Source organism: Chlamydotis macqueenii, chromosome Z, assembly GCF_036417535.1.
Source record: "Chlamydotis macqueenii isolate bChlMac1 chromosome Z, bChlMac1.mat, whole genome shotgun sequence".
Classification (NCBI taxonomy): Eukaryota; Metazoa; Chordata; class Aves; order Otidiformes; family Otididae; genus Chlamydotis; species Chlamydotis macqueenii.
Genome location: NC_141593.1, coordinates 40,149,431 through 40,175,613, shown reverse-complemented (window position 1 = coordinate 40,175,613; position 26,183 = coordinate 40,149,431). Strand labels below are relative to the sequence as shown.

The 26,183-nt window shown below is 43.1% G+C and overlaps 1 protein-coding gene across 6 annotated transcripts in view; it reads right to left on the bottom strand.

The window, feature by feature from the left end:
* The window catches only part of LOC104479118 (TLE family member 4, transcriptional corepressor), a 101,194-nt gene that overhangs the window by 26,522 nt on the left and 48,489 nt on the right, over positions 1 to 26,183 (bottom strand). For 4 of the 6 annotated variants that reach the window (XM_086769966.1, XM_086769969.1, XM_086769972.1 and 1 more), the window contains 2 exons: positions 18,121 to 18,325; positions 17,716 to 17,732 (listed from right to left, as the gene is read on the bottom strand). In XM_086769966.1, the coding sequence (XP_086626092.1) occupies positions 17,716 to 17,732; positions 18,121 to 18,325 (222 nt within the window). The remainder of the gene's footprint in view (positions 1 to 17,715; positions 17,733 to 18,120; positions 18,326 to 26,183) is intronic. The other 2 variants (XM_086769967.1, XM_086769971.1) reach the window with 1 other exon arrangement.

Sequence of the window (26,183 nt, the reverse complement as noted above, 5' to 3'; positions counted from 1 at the left end):
AGGGTTTTGGTGGTGTGCTTTGTGGCATGCTGTACATATGCTGAGTGACGGCTGGTTAGGCTGAGGGGGGACATTGCGTGCATCCTTCCCTTGACACGCCCCTTCCAACAGTGCAGCAGGCCTCCACCAATTCTGCTACGTCTACAGCCCTGTGCAGCACTGAAGGATCCACATCACATGCAAGAGCAATGCAATTGATCACCAAGGAAAGATGAAAATTCAACCAAAGTTTCTCTTCTGAAAAATCATACAGAGATAAGTAGCCAACTGAAACCAGAATTAACCCAAGAGGATCAAGCTGGCAAACTAGCCCACATGAGCTACTGGAAAGAGGCATGCAGGCACTTGCCATGAATGGGACTCATATCCACTGAGAGGTTTTAAAAAGAAGAATTATGTAGAAATGGATCACAAGGCAATGCTGATGCCTGAGCAAAACACTAGAACTGGGAAGGATGAAAAACTGCTTGTATTTTGGAAATCTAGGTTCAGGAGTCTGCTCTTTCATCTGATTGTGTGAAGCCAATTAAGCCTCTTCATGCCTCAGTTCATTATCTATAAAATAGGGATAATTTCAGAAGCCTAGAAAGCATTTCTTTCCCTTACAGGGTTGTTGTGAGGATTAACATATTGAAGATTCAGAGGTACTTCAGAATCAGAGGGATGGATCCATTAAATATCCTAGACTGAAATGGAAAAATAAAGGGGGCGGGAGGGGAATCAGGCTTCCTTGTATCAGCAAAAACGCAACTAGATGACAAGAGCAATTCAAATACTACAACAGAGTGTTTATACTAAACTCCATAAACTAATATGTCTACAAATAACAACTTTAGCCCATTCTCAGTTTGCATAAATCTGTATTACACAGGCACAGGAAATGCAAAAGAGGAAACACTTCTACATCATCTGTAAAACTATCATCAGCTAAACTCACAAGAAGCTAAAGCCACTGCATCTGAGATCTAACTAACTTAATACACTGAACAAAATCTCAGGAAGAAAATACTGCTGGTGGTTGTTGTTGTTGTGGTTTTTAAATTACCCATGGGTAACAGAATTAACTTGGAAATGTGCTATCTGGAAGCTTGTCTTTGAAACGATTTTTCTGAAATTAACCTTAGGTATTTGAAATGAGAACTTGCAGCTGCCTAATAAACTCAAATTTGTACTTCAGAATGTGTTCTTAAAGACAGCCAGATGTCAGATAAACCTCCCTGATCTCAAAAATGCAGAGCCAGTCTTCCCATCGCCATTCCCTTTATAACCCACCATGTACACAGTCTTTTATTGCTTTGCGCTATGCAGTGTTTGCACTTACAGCACTCCATAAATAAGAAAAACAAACAGGGTGTGTGCTTATCTGATTAAAATCCAATGTAAATTATATGCAAAATAGGTGCAGCCCACTGGCTGGTGGCAAGTTGCCAGTAAAGACCTTCTGTGCTGAAGGTCATGCACCACTGATTTAGGGCACCATCTCTCTGTCATACTTCTACTTCTGCCTCATTATTTTACAGTTTCCTGTACTACATTATTGAATGCTATTTCCCAAGTCCACTCTTATTCCTACCTGGCCAGTTTAGCACTCCTACTGACACCAGACTACGCAAAAAAGAAAAAAAAAAATATCCTGCATTGTGATGCATAATCACTTTGCGATTTGGGCGAGCCCAATCCAACCTCAGCTTATGTGGTACACCACTTCTCTCTCTCCTTCTTGTTCCTATAATCATTCAAAACTATGGTTACTCCAATGCAAATTCTTTTGAGAAACATTTTCCTGCTTCCAGGTCTTGGCTTCCTGAAACTCATGCCTTCTCCTGGTAAAGCACAGCTTGGGGCCCTTCTTACACGCCTGCAAGCAAAGCAGATTAGCCTAAAGAGCTAACTCTCTGTGACCAAGTACAGGGGAAAGTGCATTTCAAAGAAAATAGAAAACTAGCCAAGTTTGATTAAAAAGCATCCAGGCAACGCTGCAGAACATTCACAAGTTATTTTTTCTGAATTCTCGCACAATTTAGATGATCCAAAACTGGACTTCCCAAATGCTGAACACACATCATTATGGAATATATTTGTTTTGATTGAGCTTTAAGTCCCTACTTTTCAGAGATTTCTCATTTTTCCTTCATTCAAGGTTGAAATTTGCTATGAGAATTTCTTTAGTGCCCTGCAGAATTGTTCAGGGTATTCCCCAAAGAGGAAGACAAAAAGAATTGGAGATTTATCATGCACAAGCTGATATTTACAGTAACATCACTCCCAGTACATGTTTGCTGGAAATAGCTTGATATTTCTTCACTTTCTTTTAATATTTGTAGGATTAATAACAAATTCAGGCCCTGATCCCACAGTATTTAACATCTGGGCAAAACGCTTCTTGCTGACGTCCACAGGGCCATGGTTTGGCACAACAAGCACACTTGCATGTTACAAGAAACCTTAGCAATGGCAGCAGTAAAAGGCAATTTCTTCCTTATGTCTTTTAGTGCTTCCCTTCTTTTCTTACTGTGAAGAGACTAGGAACAATATGGCAACCATAACAAAGGGGAATAAAGAAAACACTCACTGATGATTGCTCAAAGTGGGTCCATAAACGCCATGATTACCTTGCTACCATGTCGTCTGGTTTCAGGACAACATGAAGCTGCATGAAGGCAGGCGACAAAAACAATACCTGCATATGACAACTCTGGTGCTCCAAAACCCTGTGGGCACCTCACATACCACCAGACGTACACGTGACAGCAGAGGCAAGGAATACCTTCGTCTGCCTTCAGACAGCAATACAAAACTGTGCCTTCTCTTTCCATCACAGTGGTGTTTTCACCCCTGTGAACTCTATTTGCCACTTTCCAGTTGACCTGCACAACACTCTGAGGTTGATTGCTACAAGAAAACTATAGCCAGAGTAACAAATATGAAGCATCTCTCCTGCCAAGTGGTAAGACCTTCCAGATCATACACTAACTTCCTCCATTACCGGCCAAGGTAACCATATTTCACAACACACTAAATGTATTAAGGGTCCCAAGCAAACAATCCTCAGGCACAAAACTCAAGAGCCAGAGATGGCTAGAACAAACCTGCAGCTCCTCCAGGGCCAAAACTGTCTTTTCAGCAAAGATATCCTAACGCGACTCTATTCTTCTGCCTTTATTCTCTGCCATCCCTCAAGACAGACTTGAAAAGAAAGGACAGCTAGGAAAAAAAAAGCAGTGACAAAACTGTGAGTCAGACAGAGGTAAAAAGGTTAGTCTCCAGGAGCCAGAAACCACAAGGATAGGCATCTTAGACACGTATTTTTAAATGCTTTCTTTCTCTCTCCTTCTTCTCTTCCTGAAGGACTAAATGCAAAATGAAATCATCTTACAGAAGGACAGCCGCTTCCCCTCTGTGCTCAATCATTCCAGTCACACTATGTTGTCCAGTAACCTGCATTGATAATTCCTCATGAATAAAATGCCAACATTATCATCCACAGCTATGTTGTTGACATGCTTTTGCTATTTCACTAAAAATACCATTAATTTTCTGGCTTCACAACAGCTGAGCTACTCCCCATTTGAATATACAAAAGAGTATTTTGTTTAAACCAAATTAAAAGCGTTCCAGTAAATGACTTCAATTTTGTTGGCTATACTACTTAGTGTATACTGTTCTATTTAATCCTCTCTTTTCTCAACTCTACCCCTTCTACCTCCCCCTCCTTTTCTTTCTTTTTTTTTTTCAGCCTCCCTTCTTTATACTTAATCCTTTCATGCCAGGAACTGGCTTTGCCCAGCAAGACATCCACAGTCAGAGCGAGCTTCAAAAATGTGGTGCCAAAGAGTTAAAGCAATGGTGAAATTGCCTCTACTCTGTTTTTATTCACCTGTGTTTGCCAAAACCTGTTAGGCAGTAAGGAAAGGAAGGGAAAGGGGAGGGGGAAAGCACAGAAATGCTGAACACACCTTCCATTTCCCATCCAGATAAGTGTCGACATTCCCCATTTAAGTCGGAATGAAAACCACCATTACTGCCAAGCCCTCCTGGCATCTCACCACTGTATTTGTTCCCATTTGTATCTAATGCTTTTGTCAACAGTTCAGCAAAAGTCAAAGCAAACAACCCACTACAAACACTGGGGGTAACAGCAACAAGCATGAATCCTTCACAATTATCCAGCCCAGCTGCTCAGTGCCTGTCCAGGCTGCTTTCATTTACAACAGTGTCAACAAAAGGCTGAAACCCAATAACTAGGTGGGTCAATACTACCACTGTAAACCCTCTGGAGAAGGAAACGCTGTTCTCCTACTTAACTGCTTTAGCAAACATGCAGAATAATTCAGTTAGATAGACAAGTGCTTGCCTAATCATTTGTTGTGTGAATTATTCAAGGCTTTTCCCGTAAACTACTAAACGATGGCTCTTCAAATATTTCCAAGGAACCACCAGATGTCCGACAGGAGAAAAGGAAAGATTAGGCAAATTCTGACATAACAGAGGACAACGGTAACCTATGATCTTGGAAAGCCTTCACATTCAGAGGATTAACGCCTTCTGACACCTTGCTTCTGGTGTCACCGCGCAGAGCGTGCACGGCTCCTCACACACAAGCGCTGGGCACGCATCGCTCTACACGCTGCCTGATCTTTATACAGCATAATCAAGGCTCCTGCCTATGATTTTTCCTTCCTCTTTTTTTTTTCCACGGGAGTTGTAAAAGAGGCTCTCTTCTGAGAATACACAAAATGTGGATGAAAATAAGCACAGTAGTTAGTCAGGTGGATGCAGAGAGGAAATATGCATTTATTCCCACATCTCTCTCTCTCTCTCTGCTCCCCCCCATATCGATTTGATCTCTTCTTAATCACTCACCTTAGCGTTTCCTTCTCTGCAGCCACAAGGCAAACGTTCACGTACTTTTCTCCAGAGGTTTCACCAGGGTTCATGTTTATACTTTCAAAGAGCAGTGCAAACCACTCATACGCCATAGAAACAAGTGCTAAGCATTACATCTTTTACTTTAATTGCCTCTTTAGTGTGGGAAACAGCCACCTCCAGATGTCTGCTTCCTCATTTTTGTTGGCTTTTGTCACAACCATATCATTACATTAACATATTCCTTTCAAACTTTAAGTAAATTTTAAGAAAATGGGCAAATTAGATAACAAGGGATGCTTGTTTTGATTTAATCTCAGTATTGGCAAGAACAACCCTGGATATGAACAAACATTTTTCCTAAGACCTGTGTACATATACATCACAGTGCAGTGTTGGATGGATACATATCTTGAGCCAGAACACAGTATCAAATACACTTATAAATATTTTATTTTTGACATCTACAGTAGCAGTTGTGCATGCTGAATAACTATTATTCCACAGAGAATCCCTGGCAGTTGAAAGGCTTACCAAAATGGTAAAAGAAATTCTTGTCTGTATGTCAAATTAAATTTTGTTTTTATAATTAGAATCTGTAACATATTTTGTTTGTAAAACAAGTGGTTTTACAGTGATTGCACTGCAGCAATCTTTGGAGTTCTGTGTTGTCAACATAAAGAGCCTTCTTCAATCAAATAAAGTTTTCTTCCTTTTTCTGTCCAAAACTATTATGAAACACTTGTCTACCCAGTGAGTAGCTGCAGCTCCGACACTTTGTTAGTGACGAAGCTGCTAGTACCCATTGCAGCCCTACTCCAGTTGGTGGGAAGCTTCAGCTAAATTTACTGATGTAAATCAAGTTACTGCTATTCGCAATGCTAAATTTGTTTATTAGTATTAGCAGGACTATTACAGTCATTAGCAGTATTTGCAAATTCGTTTAGGGTCCATGAAGACCAAAGGCACAACAGAGAGGTACTACAGCACAGAAAACATTTGATATCAACAGGGATGCAACTTGCACATATTAACTGGGAAAAACTTGCACAGCCTGATGCTAGATACTCTAAAAAGAACAGGGAAGAGAGACAACACCACACAAAAATGTGTTCTCTTCCTCATCCCCTGGAGCAGGAAGAAGGGTCCAAAAATGGCACCTCCAGCCTTCACCATGCCTGGAGGTAATGCAGTGACCAGAAAACCTTCACGAAGCACACAAGAGTCCTGCAGAAGGTCTGCTAAATTGCTTTCAAATATCTGCAGTGTGATATGAAGCTTTTAGGCTACCTAGGTGGTAAGCACACAGTGCTTTTTACAAAGGCACCAAACCAACCCTGGACAGGCCGGCTTTATGCTGAAAGCAGAGTGCCTCTGCTGCTCCAACACTAACCACGCATTCTGGTAGGGCACTTGGAAAGATACTGTACTTCAAGGGAACGGTAGAAAAAGGGTTTCTCTCACCCCACAAGGTTCACTGTAATTGATTTTAAAGGGATTATTTAAAAATTATTCAGACACTGAATTCCTCTCATATTTTGCAGTATGGGACAGCAAAGCTCATTACAAAATAATATTTGCAGGCCACTGCAAGAAACTCTTTTCTCAAAGCAAGGGAGGAAAAGCAAAACATTAATTTCCTTGAGGGCTAAAATAAATTGCAGTTTGGTATTTTAAAAAGAAATAGAGACGTGGGACAGAAATATAGTATCAACAGGTATGGTTTCACCGAACGTATCAGGGAGAGACAAGAATTCTAAACACACAGCTATAATTACTGCAAGCCAAATACAATGATTTCCTCATGCCTGGTGTTGTAACATCAGAAGCAAAGCTCCATGTTATTTAGGTCAGCATTGGGTTTTCAACTCAACGCAAGCAATGATTTCTACATAGCCTGGCCACTTCATTACCGAAACAAAATGAGCTAAGGACTCAGAAATACATTGCTGTAGCTACCAAGCGTTGTGTCATGTGTAGTCTGTGCCAAACTCATACCACACACCCCTGTGGACAACCCTTCTTCTAGGGGCAGCTGCAACCAGGGGACACCTCTCCTGGCCCTTCCTCCATACACCTGTGCTGTACCACTGCAGTGTGCACCAGTCTGACAACACAGGACACCGCCAGCAAAATCGGCTTTGTTATTTACTTTGACCTGGCAAGACTAATATAGCAAAGAAAATACTGTATGCCTTCCTTCAAAAAACGTAGTGACTTGAAACGTGCCAGCTTTACCGCATGGAGAACCTACAATGGATCGCTCACCCTACGAATGAAAAACGGAATGGACCATGTCGAAATTTTTCCCCTCTCCCTCCCCTCTGCCTCACTTACTCCTAAGTGCACATTAAGGAAACTCTCCCAGCTGCATTCGGTGCTTCTCCAGAGGCAGAAAAACAGAGGTACAGTTGTGGCTCCTCATATTCGTATGCAAACAAGGAGCCTCTGAAGCACCTTGGTACTCTTTGATAAGCTTGCAGCTCAAAAAGAAGCGATGCAGAGCAGTCCGCCGTCCTCTTAATGCAATTAGCAGATTAAAGCTGTGTTTCACTCCCAACACTTTATTAAGACAGGGACCACATCCAGCGTTCGCCGGGGAGTGGGCTGGTGCAGCCTCTTCCCCACAGCCCTCCCGGAGACTGAGACGTGCTGGCCAGTGGCGGGGCAAGGACAGGAGCAGCCAGACATGACATCCGCACCCCAGGGCCAGGGGAAAGAAAACTCTGCGCCCCAGCACGGGTGCAAACGGGACACACTGGGAAGACCCCAGCTGGCACGCACAGTAAGGGCTGCAGGAGGCGGTGGCAGCCACCATCCCCCAAGCTCTGCACCTCTCAAGGGCCTCTTGCCTGGTCAGCTATCACACTGCTGACTTGTGCTACACATCTCCATTTTGCGCTTGGCGCCAGCCCAGCTACCCCTCGACTTCGGTTTCCACTACCATCCAGCAAGGGCGAAGTCCAGTACACTGCAGCGCGGAAGCGAGCACTTATCTCAATTTTCCCCTCAGATTACTTCTTTCACGGCAGACCAACAAGACAAATAACACCTCAAATTAGCAGAATTTTTTTTTTTTTTAAATTCGTTCCCCCATGCAGCCAAGAGTAAGCTCACAGCATCCCGGCGAGAGCGTCGGCCAAGTCAAGCCGGGTCCCTCCACTGCGGGCAGTGCTGCCGGGAGGGACTCAGCTTCACCCTCTCTGCCAGGCGCTGGGGGCATCCCTGGGGGACCCTCCAGCTCTGCTGCCAGCCCGCGCCGCTGCCAAGGAAAGAACAAACTAAAAAAGATTAATTCGCAGATGTTCATGCATTTCACACACAGGGTGCCCTGTGGTCCGTTGCCAGGGCAACGGGAGACCACCAGTGCGCGCTTTATTGGCTTTATGAAGTGCGTCTCGGGGGCTGTAGTCCGAGAAATGCTGCATGATAATCGTCAGGCTTTTTTGAAGCCTTGTTTTGTGTTTATCCACATTTAACCCTCTGAGTGTTATTAAGACCATCACTATGCACATCTGGTTCAACCAAGGAAAGCGGAGACAGGGAGGGGGGAGACACGGAGACACAGTCTCCACTTCCAGCCTAGAAACCCTGGAAAATGTGTCCTCGGCGCCTGCTCCCACCTGCCCAGTGTTGAAGTTTTTGCCTACAGGCAAGCTGGTCCCCAGGCGGCTGCGGTGGTGTGGGGCTCAACACAGCAGGGTCTGGGGACAAAACTGACACCAGCAAGTGCAAAGGCAGCACAAGTGTCGGATTAGGCTAACATAGTACTGATGGCAGGCACAACATGTTTTCTCAGCAATTTTGAAAGAAGAAAAAAAAAAAAAGGCCCACCAATTTCCTAGATGCATTACGAGAAAAAACACACTTTCATTTTGAATCCCAACATGTGACACCAGCAAGCCAGCCATGCCGAAACCTTTACCACAGCCCCTCCAAAGCTACGGTCCCTGTGAAAAAAGGAAAAGGGAAATCCCATGTCCAGATGACACTTGGTCTCACAGTGTCAAGGGCTACAACATCATCTATACATTCACACAAATGAGCTGGACCAAGAAGCTGCCCAGGACTCGGCTGCTCCATCTCCCCCATCGCCCACTTCCCATCCTCTCCCGGCTCCAGGCCAGGATCGGAGGTCTTCTTCCTCTCCTCCGGCTGTCCTCTCACCACCCGAAGCAGGGCTTCAGACTGAGGGACGGGGGTTAAAATCAGAAATGCCACAACGCTCCAAGCAGCAGCACCAGCCGCGCTGCTGACATCAAGTGCTAATCCAGCAGGAGAGGAGAGGGAGAAAGCGAGGGTGGCAGAGGGGATCAACAGAAGAAACGGCTTGCATTCAGGCTCGCAGGAGAAAGAGCATGCAGAGACAATCATTTCCTGGGAAAAGCTAAAGCCTAACGAGAATTTACTCTGCCTCCTTTATTCAGACAACCAACCCTTTTGTGGCAGGGGCTTCCTGAGTGACAGGAACCCAGGGCCCCCTAATAGGATTTCCATATTATTTCCAACACCTGCCTGGAAGTTATTTGTTTACATTGAAGGAGGCGAGATTCTCAAATCAGACATCTGGTTCTGGTTCAGGCATATCTTAGGAAACCATCTAGAAAGAAGCTTTGTTGCTATGGAGACATTTTTATTTTCTTCCCTTAGTTGGCTGAAAAACATTAGCATTTCCAGTTTTTTGTTCTTCAAAAGGCCAAATGTCACTCAAGAAAACACAGAACTTTTCAAATTGCTATGCAGAATAGGCTAATCGAGCTTTAGATATTTAATTAATTATTCGACTCAATTAGAGTTGTACCGGAGACAGAGGCAGGAGACACAGTGTAACTTTCCCGCAAATTCCCCTCAATGGCCGATTCCTGCTGGCTGGCCTAATTGCTTCTTCCCTCAAAGCACAGCTAAAACTTTGTAATTCATGATGTACTCAACAATCTTGCATAATAACTTGGGAATCCCTCAGACTACTCATTTCTTTCAACTTCTTCTAAAACCAACCTAAGAGACTGACAGGACTTTGACTGGGAAAATGCCTCTTTTCCCGTGCCAGGGAAGAGACAAGACAAGAAGAACAATACAATTATTAATACAAATATTAACCTACTACTAGCACTCGGTGACTTTAACCAGAGGATAGAAACTTCCAAGGCATGTTATCCGTGTCGCTGGTTCCAGAAGATAATCCTGTCCTCCCTCCCTCCCTTTAGCAGATAATCAGCATGCCCAGGGAATCCACTGATTTTCATAAAAGTCAGGGATGTTTTGAGTTACTTTGGATGTAAGGGTTTTAAAGACAACTCAAAACCAAAACGCTAAGTGCTCAATGCAACAACAACAACAAAAAAAGTATCACAGCATCAACAGAGATACGTAAGGCAAAAAGTAGCCATCTAGTTTGTGTCCAAAAATTGGTAAGTACTGTTTATTTTCTCCCATTACTTTGACTAATACCTATTTAACCCGACCTGCAAAAGTGTTCTTCATTCCAGACACGTTTGCTATGAGTAAACTGGTGTAAGCCATGAATGTCAGCCTCCAAAGTATGATTTTAATTGCACACTTGCAGTGAGGAGAACTTCAAAAGAGATAATAAACAAATTCATTCCCTCCCCTTACTTCCTTTTCCCCAGCTATTACATTGTCAAAGCCTTTGCGCTGGAGAAGACCTTTCCACCCACCTCCTCACCCCAGCAAACTTCCTCTTCCTACCCTACAACGTGAAGTCATAATCCTGTGTTATCAACATCACAGTCTGTTGCCATGGAAATAATTAGACATGACTGCTCAGGTTAGAAATTACAGCCCATGTAAGTGTTTGCCTCCTGGGTGAAGAGAGCATCCGGAGAGAGAACATTTGAGTTACCCTAAATCACCAAGTGGCAAAATAAAGTTTGACAGTGAGAAGCATGGCAGGAATTTGTCCAAATGTGGGCACATCGCTGAATAAGAGTCACCCTGTGGTAACGGGCAAAAGGGTGCAAGGGAAGAGGCCAGCGTACAGTTAATACACAGAAGCAGCGGAAGAGCCATTGGGTAAAGGAGGTGAAGCCACCAAAAATGGCAGAAGCAGCTAATTCTTTGATACCAGAGTACATGCTGTTACTTTCATACGAATATACTAAATTAAAATTCCCAGACAACCTCATTAAAAAGGCAAATGATGTGACACTGAATGAAAGAAAGAAATGTAAGACTCAGTTTGGAGGTGGGGGTGGGGAGAGGAGGAAAAGCGGGGAAAAGAAAGAAAAAAACACACCAGGGAGATACATACCTGAGGTTCAGCTTCGTACTCTAAAAATCTGTTAAAAACCACAGGGCTTGAATGACGTGCTACAAGGCTAGCCATGAAAAGGTTATTAAGAAAAAAAAGCAGTGCCAAAAAATCAGCTCCATAAGATAGACCGAGACAACAAACAGGACCCTGCTAATTAATATTTGTTCTGCTTCAGCAGACAGTTACTGGACGAGACTGCAACAAACAAGCATGTCTCACCCAATCACATCATTAATCCATCCACGTTCACCACCTGAGGACCAGCTATGCCCCACAGATATTTATTCATCTGTTCCACAAACAAACAATTACAACACATTTTCTGGAATTAGGGCACCTGTTACATTCGGCACAGCTTACACGCCTGGAGGCAGATATCAGTTAATACTGAAAAAATTACTGTATCGCAAGCCAACAGAAGTTACTCATTATATTTTGATAACTCTACCCCCAAAACACCCACGAAGATCAAAACCACAACTCTTGCAGAGCAAATTTTAGTTCAAATATGCTCAGCTTAAAACCACCACTTCATCATTACAGAACACAAAAGAGACGCAACGCTGCGTTTCTGAATGGAGACAGGCACGAGCAGGGTCCACGACGTGCATGTGAAACGTTGGGATTTTAACAAGCCTGCGAAGTGCTTTTCAGCTGAACAGTATTCAAAGTGGTAAAACAACAAAATGATCAGGAAACAAATTCCGTAACTTTTTTTCAGGTGTGTAACAGATAACTATGTTTCTTCGGCAGGTTAAATACATACTGAATGCAAAGGCGGGACACTCATGCCACTAGAGAAGTCTCATTTAAAAGAAACCTGACCATTAAGACAGAAGTCCATCGCAGTACATCCTGGCAGTTTACATGCTGCTCCTCTATCAGTAGAAGAACAAAGACCAAGTTACATTTGGTAACTCTGATGATATATGTTGGGCATTCTGATTTTAAACTACCTTGTTCTTTCCAGAAGCATTACACTCATACAACTTTTTTTTTTTTTTTAAGTATCAAATTACAGCTGTGGGAGTAAGCAGCTTACTCTTACTTACATACTAAATGAACAGGGGTCTAAACACGTAACTGTGGTTAACGCCTCGAGAAGCTAAATTGAGAAGCACTGGAGCACCTCCCACCACAAATGTAAATGGAACATGGGAATCGCACCTGTCCACTTTCCTTGTATCTGCCACACGTGTAATTATTAGCCTTTACCAAGATGAAGGCAAAAGTAATCTTATTGCTAAGTCCACTTGAATTTGCCTTGACAGACTTCTAGTTCACCAGCATGTTGGAGAAAAACTCACCTCAAATATGCATTTGATGCATTTTTTCAGATCTTTTAATTTAAAACTCTTATTTTTCCAGAGGAATCTTAAATAAGCTATTTTATTCCTGCTACAAGACTGCATCTTTTAACTACTGGCCCTTGTTTCTGCTGAAACAGTAACCTTAAAATGACAAAATGACATCTTTGTCTCTAAACTAGAGAGATACGGATTTGACGGATGGACCACTTGGTGGATAAGGAATTGTATGGACAGTTGCACTCAAAGAGTTGTGGTCAACGGCTCGACGTCCAGGTGGAGACAGGTGATGAGTGGTGTTTCTCAGGGGTCTGTACTGGGCCTGGCCCTGTTCAACATCTTTGTTGGCTACATGAACAGTGGGATCGAGTGCAGCCTCAACAAGTTCACCATCGACACCAAGCTGTGTGGTGCTGTCGACACGCTGGATAGGAGGGACGCCATCCAGAGGGACCTTGACAGGCTGGAGAGGTGGGCCTGTGCAAACCTCATGAAGTTCAACAAGGCCAAGTGCAAGGTCCTGCACATGGGTTGGGGCAATCCCAGGCACAAATACAGGCTAGTGGATGAAGGGATAGCGAGCAATTCTGAGGAGAAGGACTTGGGAGTGCTAGTGGACGAGAAGCTCAACACAAGCCGACAATATGCATGTGCAGGCCAGAAAGGCAACTGCATCCTCGGTTGCATCAAAAGGAGCGTGGCCAGCAGGTCGAGCGAGATGATTCTGCCCTTCTATTCCGCTCTGGTGAGACCTCACCTGGAGTACTGTGTCCAGCTCTGATGCCCTCAAGATAAGAAGGACACAGACCTGTTGGAGCGAGTCCAGAAGGCTCAGCACCCCTCCTATGAGGACAGATTGAGAGAATTGGGGCTGTTCAGCCTAGAGAAGAAAAGGCTCCAAGGAGACCTTAGAACGGTCTTTCATTACCTAAAAGGGAACTACAGGAAAGACAAGGAGAAACTCTTTAGCAAGGCCTGCTGTGACAGGACAAGGGGTAATGGTTTTAAACTAGAAGGAAGTAGATTCAGATTAGACACCAGGAAAAAAAATTTTACAATGCGGGTGGTAGAACACTGTAACAGGTTGCCCAGAGAGGTGGTAGATCACCCATCCCTGGAAACATTAAAGGCCAGGTTGGAGAGAGCTCTGAGCAACCTGATCTAGTTGGAGACGGTCCCTGCTCCTTGCAGGGGCTTGGACCAGATGACCTTTAAAGGTTTCTTCCAACCCTAACAATTCTATGATTCTATGAAAACGAACAGAGTCTCCACCACTAGAGTCTTACTATGGGCATGGTCTCTGCCTCAAATAATTTAAAATTCAGGTGAAAAAAATCCCAAAACGAAATGCACCACATGAGTATGAAGAACAACAGATCTAGATTAACAATACATGCAGTAAAAAGTTACACATGTTGAATCCTGTGCCCAAGGCAGTATTTCAGAAGACTCTGAGATTCTTGACTAACCTGCTCAGGGACACCCTGGCTACCTCTGGCACGCCGGAAACCTAGACAGCATTTAGGGGCTCCTTCACTCCAGCTGCTGCAGTGAGAGCCATGGGGAGAAACTGCTAGTGAGACTACTTTCTGCCAGGTGGTGCTTTTGCACATAAAATGCTTCCGTAGCTGCTTCACGGGGCATGTTTTACAGAAAGGACTTTGTTAGGGACCAGGGAAACTTTTGGCACATTTGTCCCAGAGCGGGTACCAGGGCTGGAAAGAACGACATGCCTCCTGCATCAGCAGTTCTTGTAGGAGGTGGAAAAAGCAAAAATCCTTGCAGGATGCCATTAGCAAGCAAGAATCCACTACAGAATATTTTTTTTTTTTTGAAAAAAAAGAAGTTTTACTGCTTTGAAAAGGGGACACAACAAGTCCTCTGTGAAAAGCTGCTCGGTTAACTGAAGAGCTGTTTGTCTTTCTATCTAAACACAGTATATTCCCTCAGAGCCCTTAAGCCAGGGCTGCATTTTGAGCACAGCTCTGGCGCTTGCCACCCTTCCCTTCCCTTTGTCCTCTCCGCAGCCCTGCCGCTGCACAAAGAGCATTCCCATGAAACAGTTTACTGCATCCAGAGTTTTCCCACACTTTGAACTTTGCAAAGGATTCGGGGGACTGAATCCAACGTGGAATCAAAGAGCTCCCAAAGCTGCCCTTCTCCACAGAGCTTGCTGTGCCAATGCTGATCTATTATTTAGGAGCACCTCCTGGACAATCTCTTATCTGTAAGGTGACTACCCGGTTTCAGCAGCGAACCGCTCACTCTCAGTAGGTGCTGGGAAGGATGCAAGCCTGGTCTGGCTTACCAGGCAGAAAACGTCACGCGTAGAAGAGTGATGCAAACTGCCTTTTCCCTGGGGTGAATCAGGAGGATGGTCAGGACCAGCACAGCTGGAAACAGCAAGTTTCACAAATCTAAAGCGCTGGAAGAGGTGGCAAGCAACGGGACACCTCAGCCAAACTCCTTTCTTTGTAGAAATGGGTAGGGTATCTCTGTTATCTGAATCATACATTAAAGCATAAATTTACACTTTATGAGCTATTCTGAAATCTGCCCTGCTTAATAATCTGTATCAGCAAGAAAACACTTTAAAGTGTCTCTCACAATTAAACCCAGGCACAACCTTGTATAAATCAAAATTTTGCTACCATATCAAAACGTTACACTGGGGCTGTATAACACTGCCCATATCCTCATTACATGCTACACTAATTACTACCAGCAGATTCAGAATTTTCTGCACATTAGAGGCTTTTAGAGGAGCTATAAAAAATTTCAGGCACCATTAATTTAAATTTGTATTGAAATTTCTTTTTGACAGATGGCCAAAAATTACTTACTATTTAGAGTACCAGAGCTGCCTGTTTGCACATTAGAAGAGGAAAGGGAAAAATTAAAAGCGAGAAGGAAATTTATGTCACGTTCATTACCTGTTAAATGTTAAGGAGCATTATCCTGCATGAATAAATTATTTCATACAAGCGCACAGACTCCAGCTGCTGGCAACTGGCACGTTCTGGCTGACAAAAACCATCTCAAGTCACACAGCAGACAATCATAAAAAGCCTCTCTTAACCAGGAGCCACTTAAGGGACGACAGATTGATCGGACAAGCAACTAACTGCTACTCTGGACATCACTGAAAACATTTAAGGAAATTAGCAAACTATTTCACCTTGCAGAGCTGGCAGCAAGCCCCATAATGCTGACACACAAGCCAACTCCCAACCTGAACACTGTGCAAGACAAACATCTACTTATAATTTCAAAGTAAATTAGCACAAAGTAGCAACGCCCTCCTCTCCCTCTCCAAGCCGTATAATAGTGCCTTTGAATCATTCCCAGACAAAATCAGCCTTTTTGGTATAAACACTCCCCGTCACACCCATGCCCGTGCAAACACCCCAGCATCCCACAGACATTACAGAAACACAATTAGCTAGTGTATTTTGTTTAAAAACAGCAATTAGCATATACTAGCAGTTCTCCTCATGCACTTTCTTGAGTGAAACACCCGTGGTTCCAGCCACACAGGTACACAAACTCGCTGAAGAAGCCAGGCAGGTTTGTGTTCCCACATTTAGGTATCTGCCCTACCTGTACTTGTTTGGGTGCAGGAAAAAAGAAAATGGACTAAACTTATCTGTTCACAGTGAACAGGGGATGTTCTAGGGAAATCATCATTAATCTGCACCCCGCCTCACCCCACAAAGCAATAATCCCAGTTTCCAGCCCTTATGACAAGGAAGCTGAAGTGAAATCTGATGCGCTGTTGTCCTGTGTTGGCAGATAGACAGCTTCAGTGCCTTTGCTGTTCACAGGAAAAACTGACAGTTCCTGTCAGCCCCTGGTTGTTATGCAGAGCCATGTGGGTAACAGCAAAACTGACAACCATCGGCTCAGCTGCGCTCGGCTGGGACGCGGCGGAGTTGCCAGCGGCAAAACGGGCAGCGCTGGGGAAGGCTGCAGGACACGTCCCCACCTAGAGATGCCCGAGAAGGAAAGGCATTGTCCCTCGCATGGCAGCGCCAGCCAGCCAGGTCTCTGGTGGGGGCAAAGCCTGCGCCTGGCACTATGCTCCTCCCGATGCCGTCAAAGACACATCAGTAACATCTGCCTGGCAGGCTGCTGGTAATCTTGTCTAATGCACCCAAGACTCATGCTGTGAACGCCTCTTTCTGCCATTTGGCCAACCCCAAGGAAAAATTACACCTTCCTAAAAAAAGCACTACTAAAAACTTGACAAATTGGTTGTAAGTGCTCAGTAACGTGGGCATAGGTCTTGCCCTTTGTAAGAGAAGTGTATCTTTCCTTTCCCACTCACCATCACCTAAAAAAGCTTGATCTTATGCTCCTGAAAACTGTGCAAACCACTCAGGCTCCATGCTGTAATTACATCCAGCTATCCAGAGCTGAGCTGGTCGCTGCACAGCTGCCAACAATTGGGTCGGCTGCAAGCTGGTAAATTGCCAGTGGCAGTGAGGAGAGCAGGCTGATTCAGGAGAGGGCCAGGCCAAGACGCACCTCCCCACCTGCAGCATTAAAACCCCAGGAGCCTCTGAGAGGCTCTGGTGGCTATCCAGTACGGACAAGCACCTACTTGGCACATACGCTGAATCGTAGTCATATGCATCACCAAATGCTCGAAATTACATGGGCTGCAACATGTGTATTACCTACAAACACTACCATGCACAGGATGGTGTACACACATACGCTGCAGAGTCATTCAGAAGTGAAAATTAACTTTTGGAAAAGGAAGGCAAGATCCTCATTGTGAGCACCACCTCGGTTGGGCTAGGGAACAGCACCTCGCTCCTCCCCAACTGCTTCAGCAGGGGTGGCTGGCAGCTCCCACCTCTCCCCTGCGAGTGACAAGAGCTCTCCTTCTGTAACTGCATTATTAGGAAATATCAGAGGTACAGTTTACAGCCTATGAATGACTGAAAACTACTGGTTAATTCTTTCTGTCTCATCAGTTTCCCCAGAGACTCCAGGCAGCCCTTTCCTTATACTCAGCAACAGCCTCGGTGGTGTTCCACCAAACCCACTGGAGAGCACGGCACTTGACATCCTAGCTGCCCTACTATCAGATGCTTTTTAAGTGTGACACACTTAAAAAAAAAAAAGTGTTTCTGCTAATCAACATAAGCATCACAACCTGGTTTCACTTTGTAACTTTTTCCACCACTCTGGGCCATACTTCACAAAAACAGCGTGCAGCTCTTTCAAGCCACCCCTTGCACCTATGAAACGGAGTCTTACCTTGATGGAGTCTCTGTCTGCAGGCAGAGCAGCCCCCGTGCACAAGGAGGGGAGGAGGCAGTAGCACGGGATGGCAGGGGTGAGGTGAGAGGGTCAAGAAAGAGAAAAGTACTAGTTAGTTTACATAAAATTATACATTTATCACACTGGGAAGAAAGAATCCTGATGTCTGTTAAATAATAAATTGCACAGATGTTAACTTTTCTGTACAGTTAATTATTAATACTGTACAGCCAGATTTATAAAACTGGATCTCTAGCATTTGCACAGAATTTCTGGCTACCGCTAGATAATAAATACTGGAGCAATTAGCTAGGAATTCTTCTGAAAATTCCCTTTTTTTCCCCCTCTTTTTAAGGAAAGAACAGAAACTAAGAAGTCACAGCCTCATCGGGCAGTGCCTACCTCTTTGGTGATCGTTATCATGGTGCTTCTTTTCGTCTTTAATTGGGAGGTGTGACTGCCCCCCCAGCGCACTGGACAGTGCCAGGAGACCAGCACTGCTGCCAATGGGTGGGATGGCCGGAGGCTGCAAGCCTGAGGGGTGTGGAGTAAGTGGCACGGGAAGACCATGTCCATGTGACAAATGCTGGGCCTGGAGTTGTTGCTGCTGTGAAAAACGAAACACAGATATTGAATTTGTTCATGGAGCCGGGGGGTGTCCGATTGATCCTGTCTATCAAACGTGATTGATCAGATCAACCAATGCATCCAATCGATCCAGTTACCAACTCCCACAAACATCCTGGTGCTTTAAAAACATCCATATGTTTGGACACAACACAATCGGGAAACTTCAGGCTGAATTAAAAGAACAAGAATTTTTTTTTAAAAAAAAAAGAATAAAGGAAAGAAATTTTATAGTTTTTAATTTTTTTATTTCTCTGACAGAGGTATTACATTTTACTCTTTCTAGCAGAAACACACCACATACACGTCTAATCAAAACATATGTAACTATAAAAGCAGTTATATAATGCAAAAAAAAAAAAGCTGAAAATTGAGAAAATTAGTGTTAAACAGTTCTCCCAGCGCTACTGCACAGCATGCAGTGAGAGTTAATTTGAAAGAGAAAACCTGAATTAACAATCCAGAAAAGGAAACTGGTTGCAGCCACCGTTTTAAGCCCTTTAAGTGTCCTCAGCGGTACTTGAGCAAATTACTAAAGAAAATCTAATGTAGCAAGGCTTGGGTCCTCCTGTAGGCTTGCTCAATAATGCTGAAATAATTGGGCACTCTGTGCACGTTTAGTGATGCTCGAATGAAAAGCTAGAGGCCTGCCCTTGTACTCTTCTCTAGCTGCTGACTCTGTGTTGTGACAGGTTTATTTGAGTGGGACTGTGATGCATGCACCAGTAACTGCGCTGACAAGAGTTTAAAGTCATTTTTACCAGTACACTGGCAACACACAGAGAAAGCCCTTGAGAGGTTCGAATTGGAGTGCTTGACCTCAACCAGGGCTGCATCAAGCTCTGTGCTATGCTAACCAGAGATAGACTGTGTGCTGCTACTCGATAGGAAGGTGCAGGGGACGAATGATACGGACACCAAACAGGTGAAAAAACTATGTTAAATAAATCCCAAGAGAGGTCTGTTCAGGTCTAAGGCTTGCCCACAAACTGTCCAATTACTTTCTGTTCATACAGCAACTAGATTAGCTCTGAAATTTATTTTTGTCTTTGAGCAGTCACTGCTCAGGACTCAGGGTACATCAAATCAGAAAAGTCCTAAGATCACTTTTGCCCCCCTGCACGTCTGTATAAGGACTTTGGAAGAAGAAGAAATAAAAACTTAACTTGCTTTGCATGAAACCATTCCACTTCAAATTCCCGATTGTGAAGATTCAAGTCCTACTTTTGCTTGTTTTTCATTTGAACCTAAGTTCACTTCCCACCTCGCAACCCAGCTTTTTAATCACTCAAGAGGCAATAAGCTGTTCACTTGATTCCTCCCCCTCCTCCCTAGTGTGAATCTGTACATAAGGGTGAGATGAAAGTACAAGGCCACGAGTGACACACTGCATGCTAAGGAACTCGTGCAGCACGCCGCACGCGCGCCTTCCTCTGCACCCTCCTGTGAAAGTAGAGATCCGTCTCTTACTCTTGGAAATACAACCCAGGCAGTGGAATCACAGTGGCAAGGAAAGAAGGGGGACCATCCAAAAGGAAGGTGAGAAAAAAAAAAAAAAATTAAATACACAAATATAGGGTGGGGTAGGGGGATATATTAAAAAAAAGAAAACTGTAAAGAAGTTTCTTCCAGGTGGAAGAGGGAAGGCTTAATCCTTCCCTTGTCTGCAAACCCACGTCATTCCAGCAGGTGCTCCTTGAAGAAAGTATCAAACACATTTCGCTTGCTTGATGCTCTTATGGAAGGATGCTTCATCTCTTGGAATTCTAAATTAAGCACAACGAAAGGAAGCAAGAGCCAACAGTGTATGGTTTGGCTTCAGGGTTTGAGTGGGGCTGCCTTACAGGAAGGGAACAATCTGGCATGCCTGATTTGGGGAGGGAGTAGGAAAGCGAGATAAAGAAAAGGAATGGGCAAAATAATCTGTGTTCTGGAGTCTCTAATTTTAAAAAAAGGAATTTCCCATTCTTGTTGGAGAACGTGCTATAAATCACTGCAAGAAGATGTCTGCCTGAATCTACTGGTGGCACTGGCTTTGAGAGAAGCCAGAGAATATCAACAGTGACAAAGCTTTCCCCAGGTTAACTACTTCACTGTTGACTAAAGACTACCAGGTAAGGGACACTCATTGCACAGTGCTGTACAATCCCTACCGATCTACCTAGTGACCTATTCAATTTGCACCTCCTGTGCGAATACAGGATGGTTTCTGAAGAGCTTGAAGAAAACTGCACTGTGTAATCCTCTTTTTTACTGCTCTTTGTTGGGAACCTGTCTATATAGCTCAAGACAGCAGCACAGACTCCATTTGGATGTACTGAACATCACTAATGCCTCCCAGACATAATAGGGGCATTAAGGGTCATATGGGTAATAACACCATTTCCAGACCTTTGAAATCTACTACTGTGTTCAAAGGTCCACGACATTCACAGATTAGTTTTTCTTTTCCACTGCCCATGGGTGTCACTGGTGAGCATCAGCTTCCCCGGGTGGCCTGTATACAGCTGCTTGGTTACAGGGAAAGTTATAAAAACATGGGCAACTCCTTAACCCACTGGGCATCAGGTTAGTGCTACAAAGTCATAAAAAAGGTGGTCTCCTCTAGTCATCAAAATGCCAAAGATATGGAGGAGTAAGACAACTGACAGATATTCTCCCAACAGAAACATTCCACTGTGGAAGGAAGTTTATATTTGTTTCTGTCTATACTATGAATTTAGACCATAAAATCTGACACAATTTAGAAACTTGCAAGGAAAGCCTGAAAATGAGCCAACTGAGCAACCACATAATTTTTTTTTGATGTCGCTGTAATGCTTTCACTTCCCACTCCTCCATCTTCTCTTTAATTTGTTATCCTACACCATGTCATTCATGAACTGTTAGCATGTGGTTAACTTTAGACAATCCCATCACAGTTGACTACAGTATGTTTAAAGTCAAGCGTACATTTCCAGCATCAGTGCATAATAGGTGAAAACTTGCAAAGGCAGTACACCAGGGTTTATTATTCTGTAAATTCTGCCAGAACTATTTAAAAATAAAACCAGCAACAGTTAGCGACCAAGAAATATGCCCTACAGAACTGCAAAATAGATTAAAATGGTTTTAAGAAACCTCCAACATACAAGAATATAAGACCAAGGGTAAACCCAGCAATCAGAAAGAAGCCAAAAAAGACGACTGAGTTCTTTTTGGCAATGATCATTTACATCAGCTCAGTAGTAAAAACTGAAGTAAAACTTTCAAGACATATTAACACATGCCAAATAAAGATAATAGCTGGTTGCTATTAATCTGGTTTGGGTTGAGTTTTTGGGTTTTTTCCCCCCATGTATATTCTTCTAGGCAGTCTACAGTAAGGAGTAAAATAACTTCAAGGATGTGTCTAAACAAATGGGTAAAAAAGCTTTGCAAAAGGCTCTTATCCAAGTATCACTAATTTTTACAACTGCAATTCTAAATATTGATGCTTAGCTTAATTCTTTTCCCAACACATCTTAAGAGATCAAATTTAAAGTAAAATGTGATAATAAACCCACTAACAAATTAGCTTCTAATGCTCTCTTGTTATAGTCAGCACATTCAAAGCCTATTTTCCTGGAAAAGGTTCAAGTTTTTACTGGATACTTTCCAAGCAGCTCTGTGTCACAGTAATCTACCATTTTTTCCTCTTACACACCCTGAAAGCTCACAGCCATTATCCAAACAACCTAAATACACTCCTCTAACCTGAAGACATTTCTGACATTAACAAACTAGTGTCTCAAAAAGATATTTTACATTTATACACATGTGCACTACTCATGCCTGCACTACTGCTGGTAGGGGGCCTCAAAAAATCTGGATAAAGTAGCTTCATTGTTTGTTTGAAATTTGTTAGATGTAGTGATTGATTGTTCAAAGTGAATCATTAGTAAGATAGCAGAAAAACAAAAGAGAAACCAAGATGAAGAGGAAATAAAGACATAAAAACAATGGCTCCAGAGTACACAATATCCATGTTAATGGTTGAAAGACCAGCAAGAAAAGGAAGTCCTTTGGCACACACAGTTATGAGTGTGCTTAGCATGATATGAATTTTTATCTATCATGCCTGTTCGCACCCCTGACATGATGTGCACTGTTTGTACTTCCTTTGTACAGTTCTCTCTCTCCTGGCATACCATTACAAAAAAGGTTTTTCTGATGTTAAGATAAAACATGGCAAAACAGCCTACAAAGAGAGTCATGCAGCAGTTCCTCCAGTTGAATGGTCCTGGAGCTTGGTGCATATATATCATATGATTGGTCTGCCATAAAGAGACTGTGGTACAGATGGAGAGCAGAGCAATCTACTGTCCTTCCTCTTTTAAGGGAGAGTGATCATTTTGCAATTGAATGTGCCCAGCGTGGAAGAAAGGTATCAGAGTTTGGTGGGAGCTCTAAACACTCATATGCGGCTGATCTACTGGAAAACACAGGCATTGTTTCTGTTCACAACGGGGAATGACTGCACAGGTTAGACAAAATCTAGGAAAAAGAACGAAAAACAATAAAAAAGGAGAGAGAACAAGAAAGAGACCGATAATCATAAAAATTTTTTAAAAACTTTAAAAAAAGGCAAATGTCAAGCTTTTACTCTCTGAAAATCACTAATTTCTGCCTTTGAGGATGCTGATTCTACAGGAAGCAAGCAAGCTCCACTGAGAAAACTATGGGGGGAAGGAAAAAAAATCAATAGCTGTCATTAATCAGAAGGGGAGCATTTAGAACTCCTACATAAATAACAAAGAAACTATCAGAATCATATCTCTACAAATTGCCTCAAAGATCTTTTAAGTGATCTAGGAACAAAAAGTCATCTTCCGAATCATATTGTGGGATGAAAGGCAATATATGCAGAGCACATTTCCATTCTTAATCATATATACGGGAACATCTGTCAGGATGCATGTTTCACCATTTGTCCTCCCTTCCCCCCTTACAACTATTTTTCACTCAGTGAAACAGCAGATAGAGGACAAAAGTAACAAATAAATTCATACAACCCAATAGCAAATAACAGATTTGTGGTAAAAAAAGGCCAACATTTTAATAAAGGAAAAACCTAGTTCCCGGCAAAAGGCCAAGTACACCTCCCCCCAGAATCCTGAAGTTCAGTAGTTCCTTCTGCTTGCAGGACTCCTCTCCATCTCTGTTTCACGGCGGGACGGAGGAAGGAAGAATTAGCCTCTTCAGAATCACTTTCTATTATAATTTAATAAAGGGCAGAAATTCTTGCATAATCATGCCACACAGGCTTCTCTTCTCCTTCCTTCTTCCCCATCAATTGCTAGCTAAGAAAAAGAAAATCCACATCTCCTGCAAGAGAAGGCAGAAAGCACCAGACCCAAGTCAGCTCAAGGTCTTACAAAATGGAGCACCGGTGGTGTGAAATGTGCCACACATACCAAACCTCCACTTCAAAACCTTTTCACAAAGATCAATGCAGAGGAAAGAGTAATGATGGCAGCAACTGTGTGTCTTCTGTTACAGATGAACAGATGGCAAAAATGAGCTCTGGATAGGTAGGTGCACACTGGTTCAAGTACCTTATTTTAGCAAGTGCTTCACTCATGTCCTACTCAGGGACACTGGGAAAAGATTTTTCTCTCCTCCAAACTAAGAGTAGGAAAACTGTGTCACTGTTGTGACCTTGCGAATCTCGGTCCTTTTCTTTAAAACGATGCCTATGCTTTTCCCAGCAGAATCCTAAATAACCTTCTTCTAGGGTCCTCACATGAAAAGTTTATGAAACCCTGGGCTACATAAACATGACTGAAAAGTGAAAAATGTTCCATCTGAGATGTATAATGAGTCAAACACTAAAAGCCAGAAGAAAAGTTAAGTAAGGCCACCGGTCACAGAGAGACCCGAGTTGCTAAATCTATAAGCAGTTCTATCACCAGACCTTTTAATGTGGCAACTATAATTAACTTCTAAGGTTCCTCACAAGGTATAGTCCAAAAGCTCTGTAGTCTTAGCGTAAAAGAGATGCATGTTATGCATCCCACACATGCATTTCTTTAATGCATCTTTGAAAGTAAATCCTTAGCAAGTACAAATTTCTGGATAGCAACTATGGAGAAGCACAGGCTCCATAACTCTCTAAGTGCTAACACTAAGTTTTGTTGTGCTTACAACACACAAGCACACACACTGTGTTGGATTTCAACAAATTATCTTTGCTTGGGATAAAAACTTGCATTGCTTGGACTGATCCAATCTTTCCAACCCATTCTGTGTCTTTAAAGACTGCCATTTCTGGTGCAGCGCTGGTCCCGTGCAGTGCCCTGTAATGCCTGCTCTTCTCGGCAGTGAGCAGCCTCTTCCCACAGGTCCACCTTAGGTGTTAGGACACGTGGATACCATTCTCCCTCTCCAAGCAGATTTCACGGAGAGATGCAGTGTTCTGTCTCTTTAATGTAGTGCCTATTAGGCAAGTAACTGAAATTTGAAGTGATTTCTCTTGCTTTAGTGCAGTTTCCCAGTTACAGTTGCTTTGATAAAGGAAGGTCTTGACAAGGATCAAATCACCTGAATTTAAGTCACAGCTCTGAGACCGTGGAAGGACCACTTGTTTTCTTGCTTCAGCCTCTTCCAAAGGTAGAACAGGGAAAGCAGTACTCCCTTGTTTCGGAAACATTACTGCAGTAAGTACGTCAATGCTTGTGATGCATTCATATACTAATGAAGAGTCTGTGAAAAGTTCACCAAACAATAAGCAAGGAACAATCTCACTAGCAAAAGTCAAACATTTTGAAATATCAGACAACTTATAGATTTAAGACATCTTAAATTCCTTCCTCATGGATGAACTTAACATGTGGAAATATTTTCTTTATGCAGTATTTCAGTGTACATCCCAGTTAAGCACTAAAGCCCTTGCTTTAGCCTACGTTTAAGACTGAAGAACACCAAAAGAGCTACCCACGCACCTGAAGAAAAGCAAATGCTTAACTGAGCCACTGTATGAAGTCCTGGTCCTCATTCATAGCTGTAGGCAACAGCCTACAAAGCGTGGTTGGGAAGAAGTCTAGATGACACATACACAACCTTGTTTAGGGGTGATATCAAAACTCTGTGCTATGAAACCATGACACAATGACATCTGCCTTTAGGCTACACTATACAGCAAGAGTACAGACTTAAATTGCATGCAGCTCCACTGAACACATAAACATTGCTGATTTTGCAATTAAGCATTTTTGGGAAAGCCATGCCTTCACAATACTTCAAAACCAAATAGATCCTTTGTACACTTTATCTTCTTTTCCAAAGCACTAGTATAAAGGCCATCACTGAAGATAATATATAGCACATAATGGACCAAGAGTGTGACAGAGTATGGCCAGTCAGTATTTGGCTGAAGACAGCTTCCATATGCTGGGTACAGACCACCTTGGCAAGAGTGTTTTCTCCTTTCTACTGTGTGTGAAGTGAGAGCGTAGAAAAGTCAGTCATAAATAAAATATTGTGTTATGTTCATGCTGTAGAACACGAAAAAAACCCTGCATAGGACTCCTCATATCTGCACTGTTTAATCCTAATTCAAAAAAAGATATGATGGTCACACAGGCATGGTGCTAGGGTTTGGGAGAAACATGGAGGCAGAAGTCAGCTCTCCTGCCTGATCAGACAGTCTGTGAGCCACGACACTCACGTCATATGCACTTACTTAAGCATAACAAGCAGGGCCTCTGGCATCAGCATATTGGCAGTGAGATGTAATAAGTGGCCTGCACTTCACACTGCAACATTACTGACTGCTCATACAGGGACAGACCAATATAAATTCAATAGCTACTGAAAAT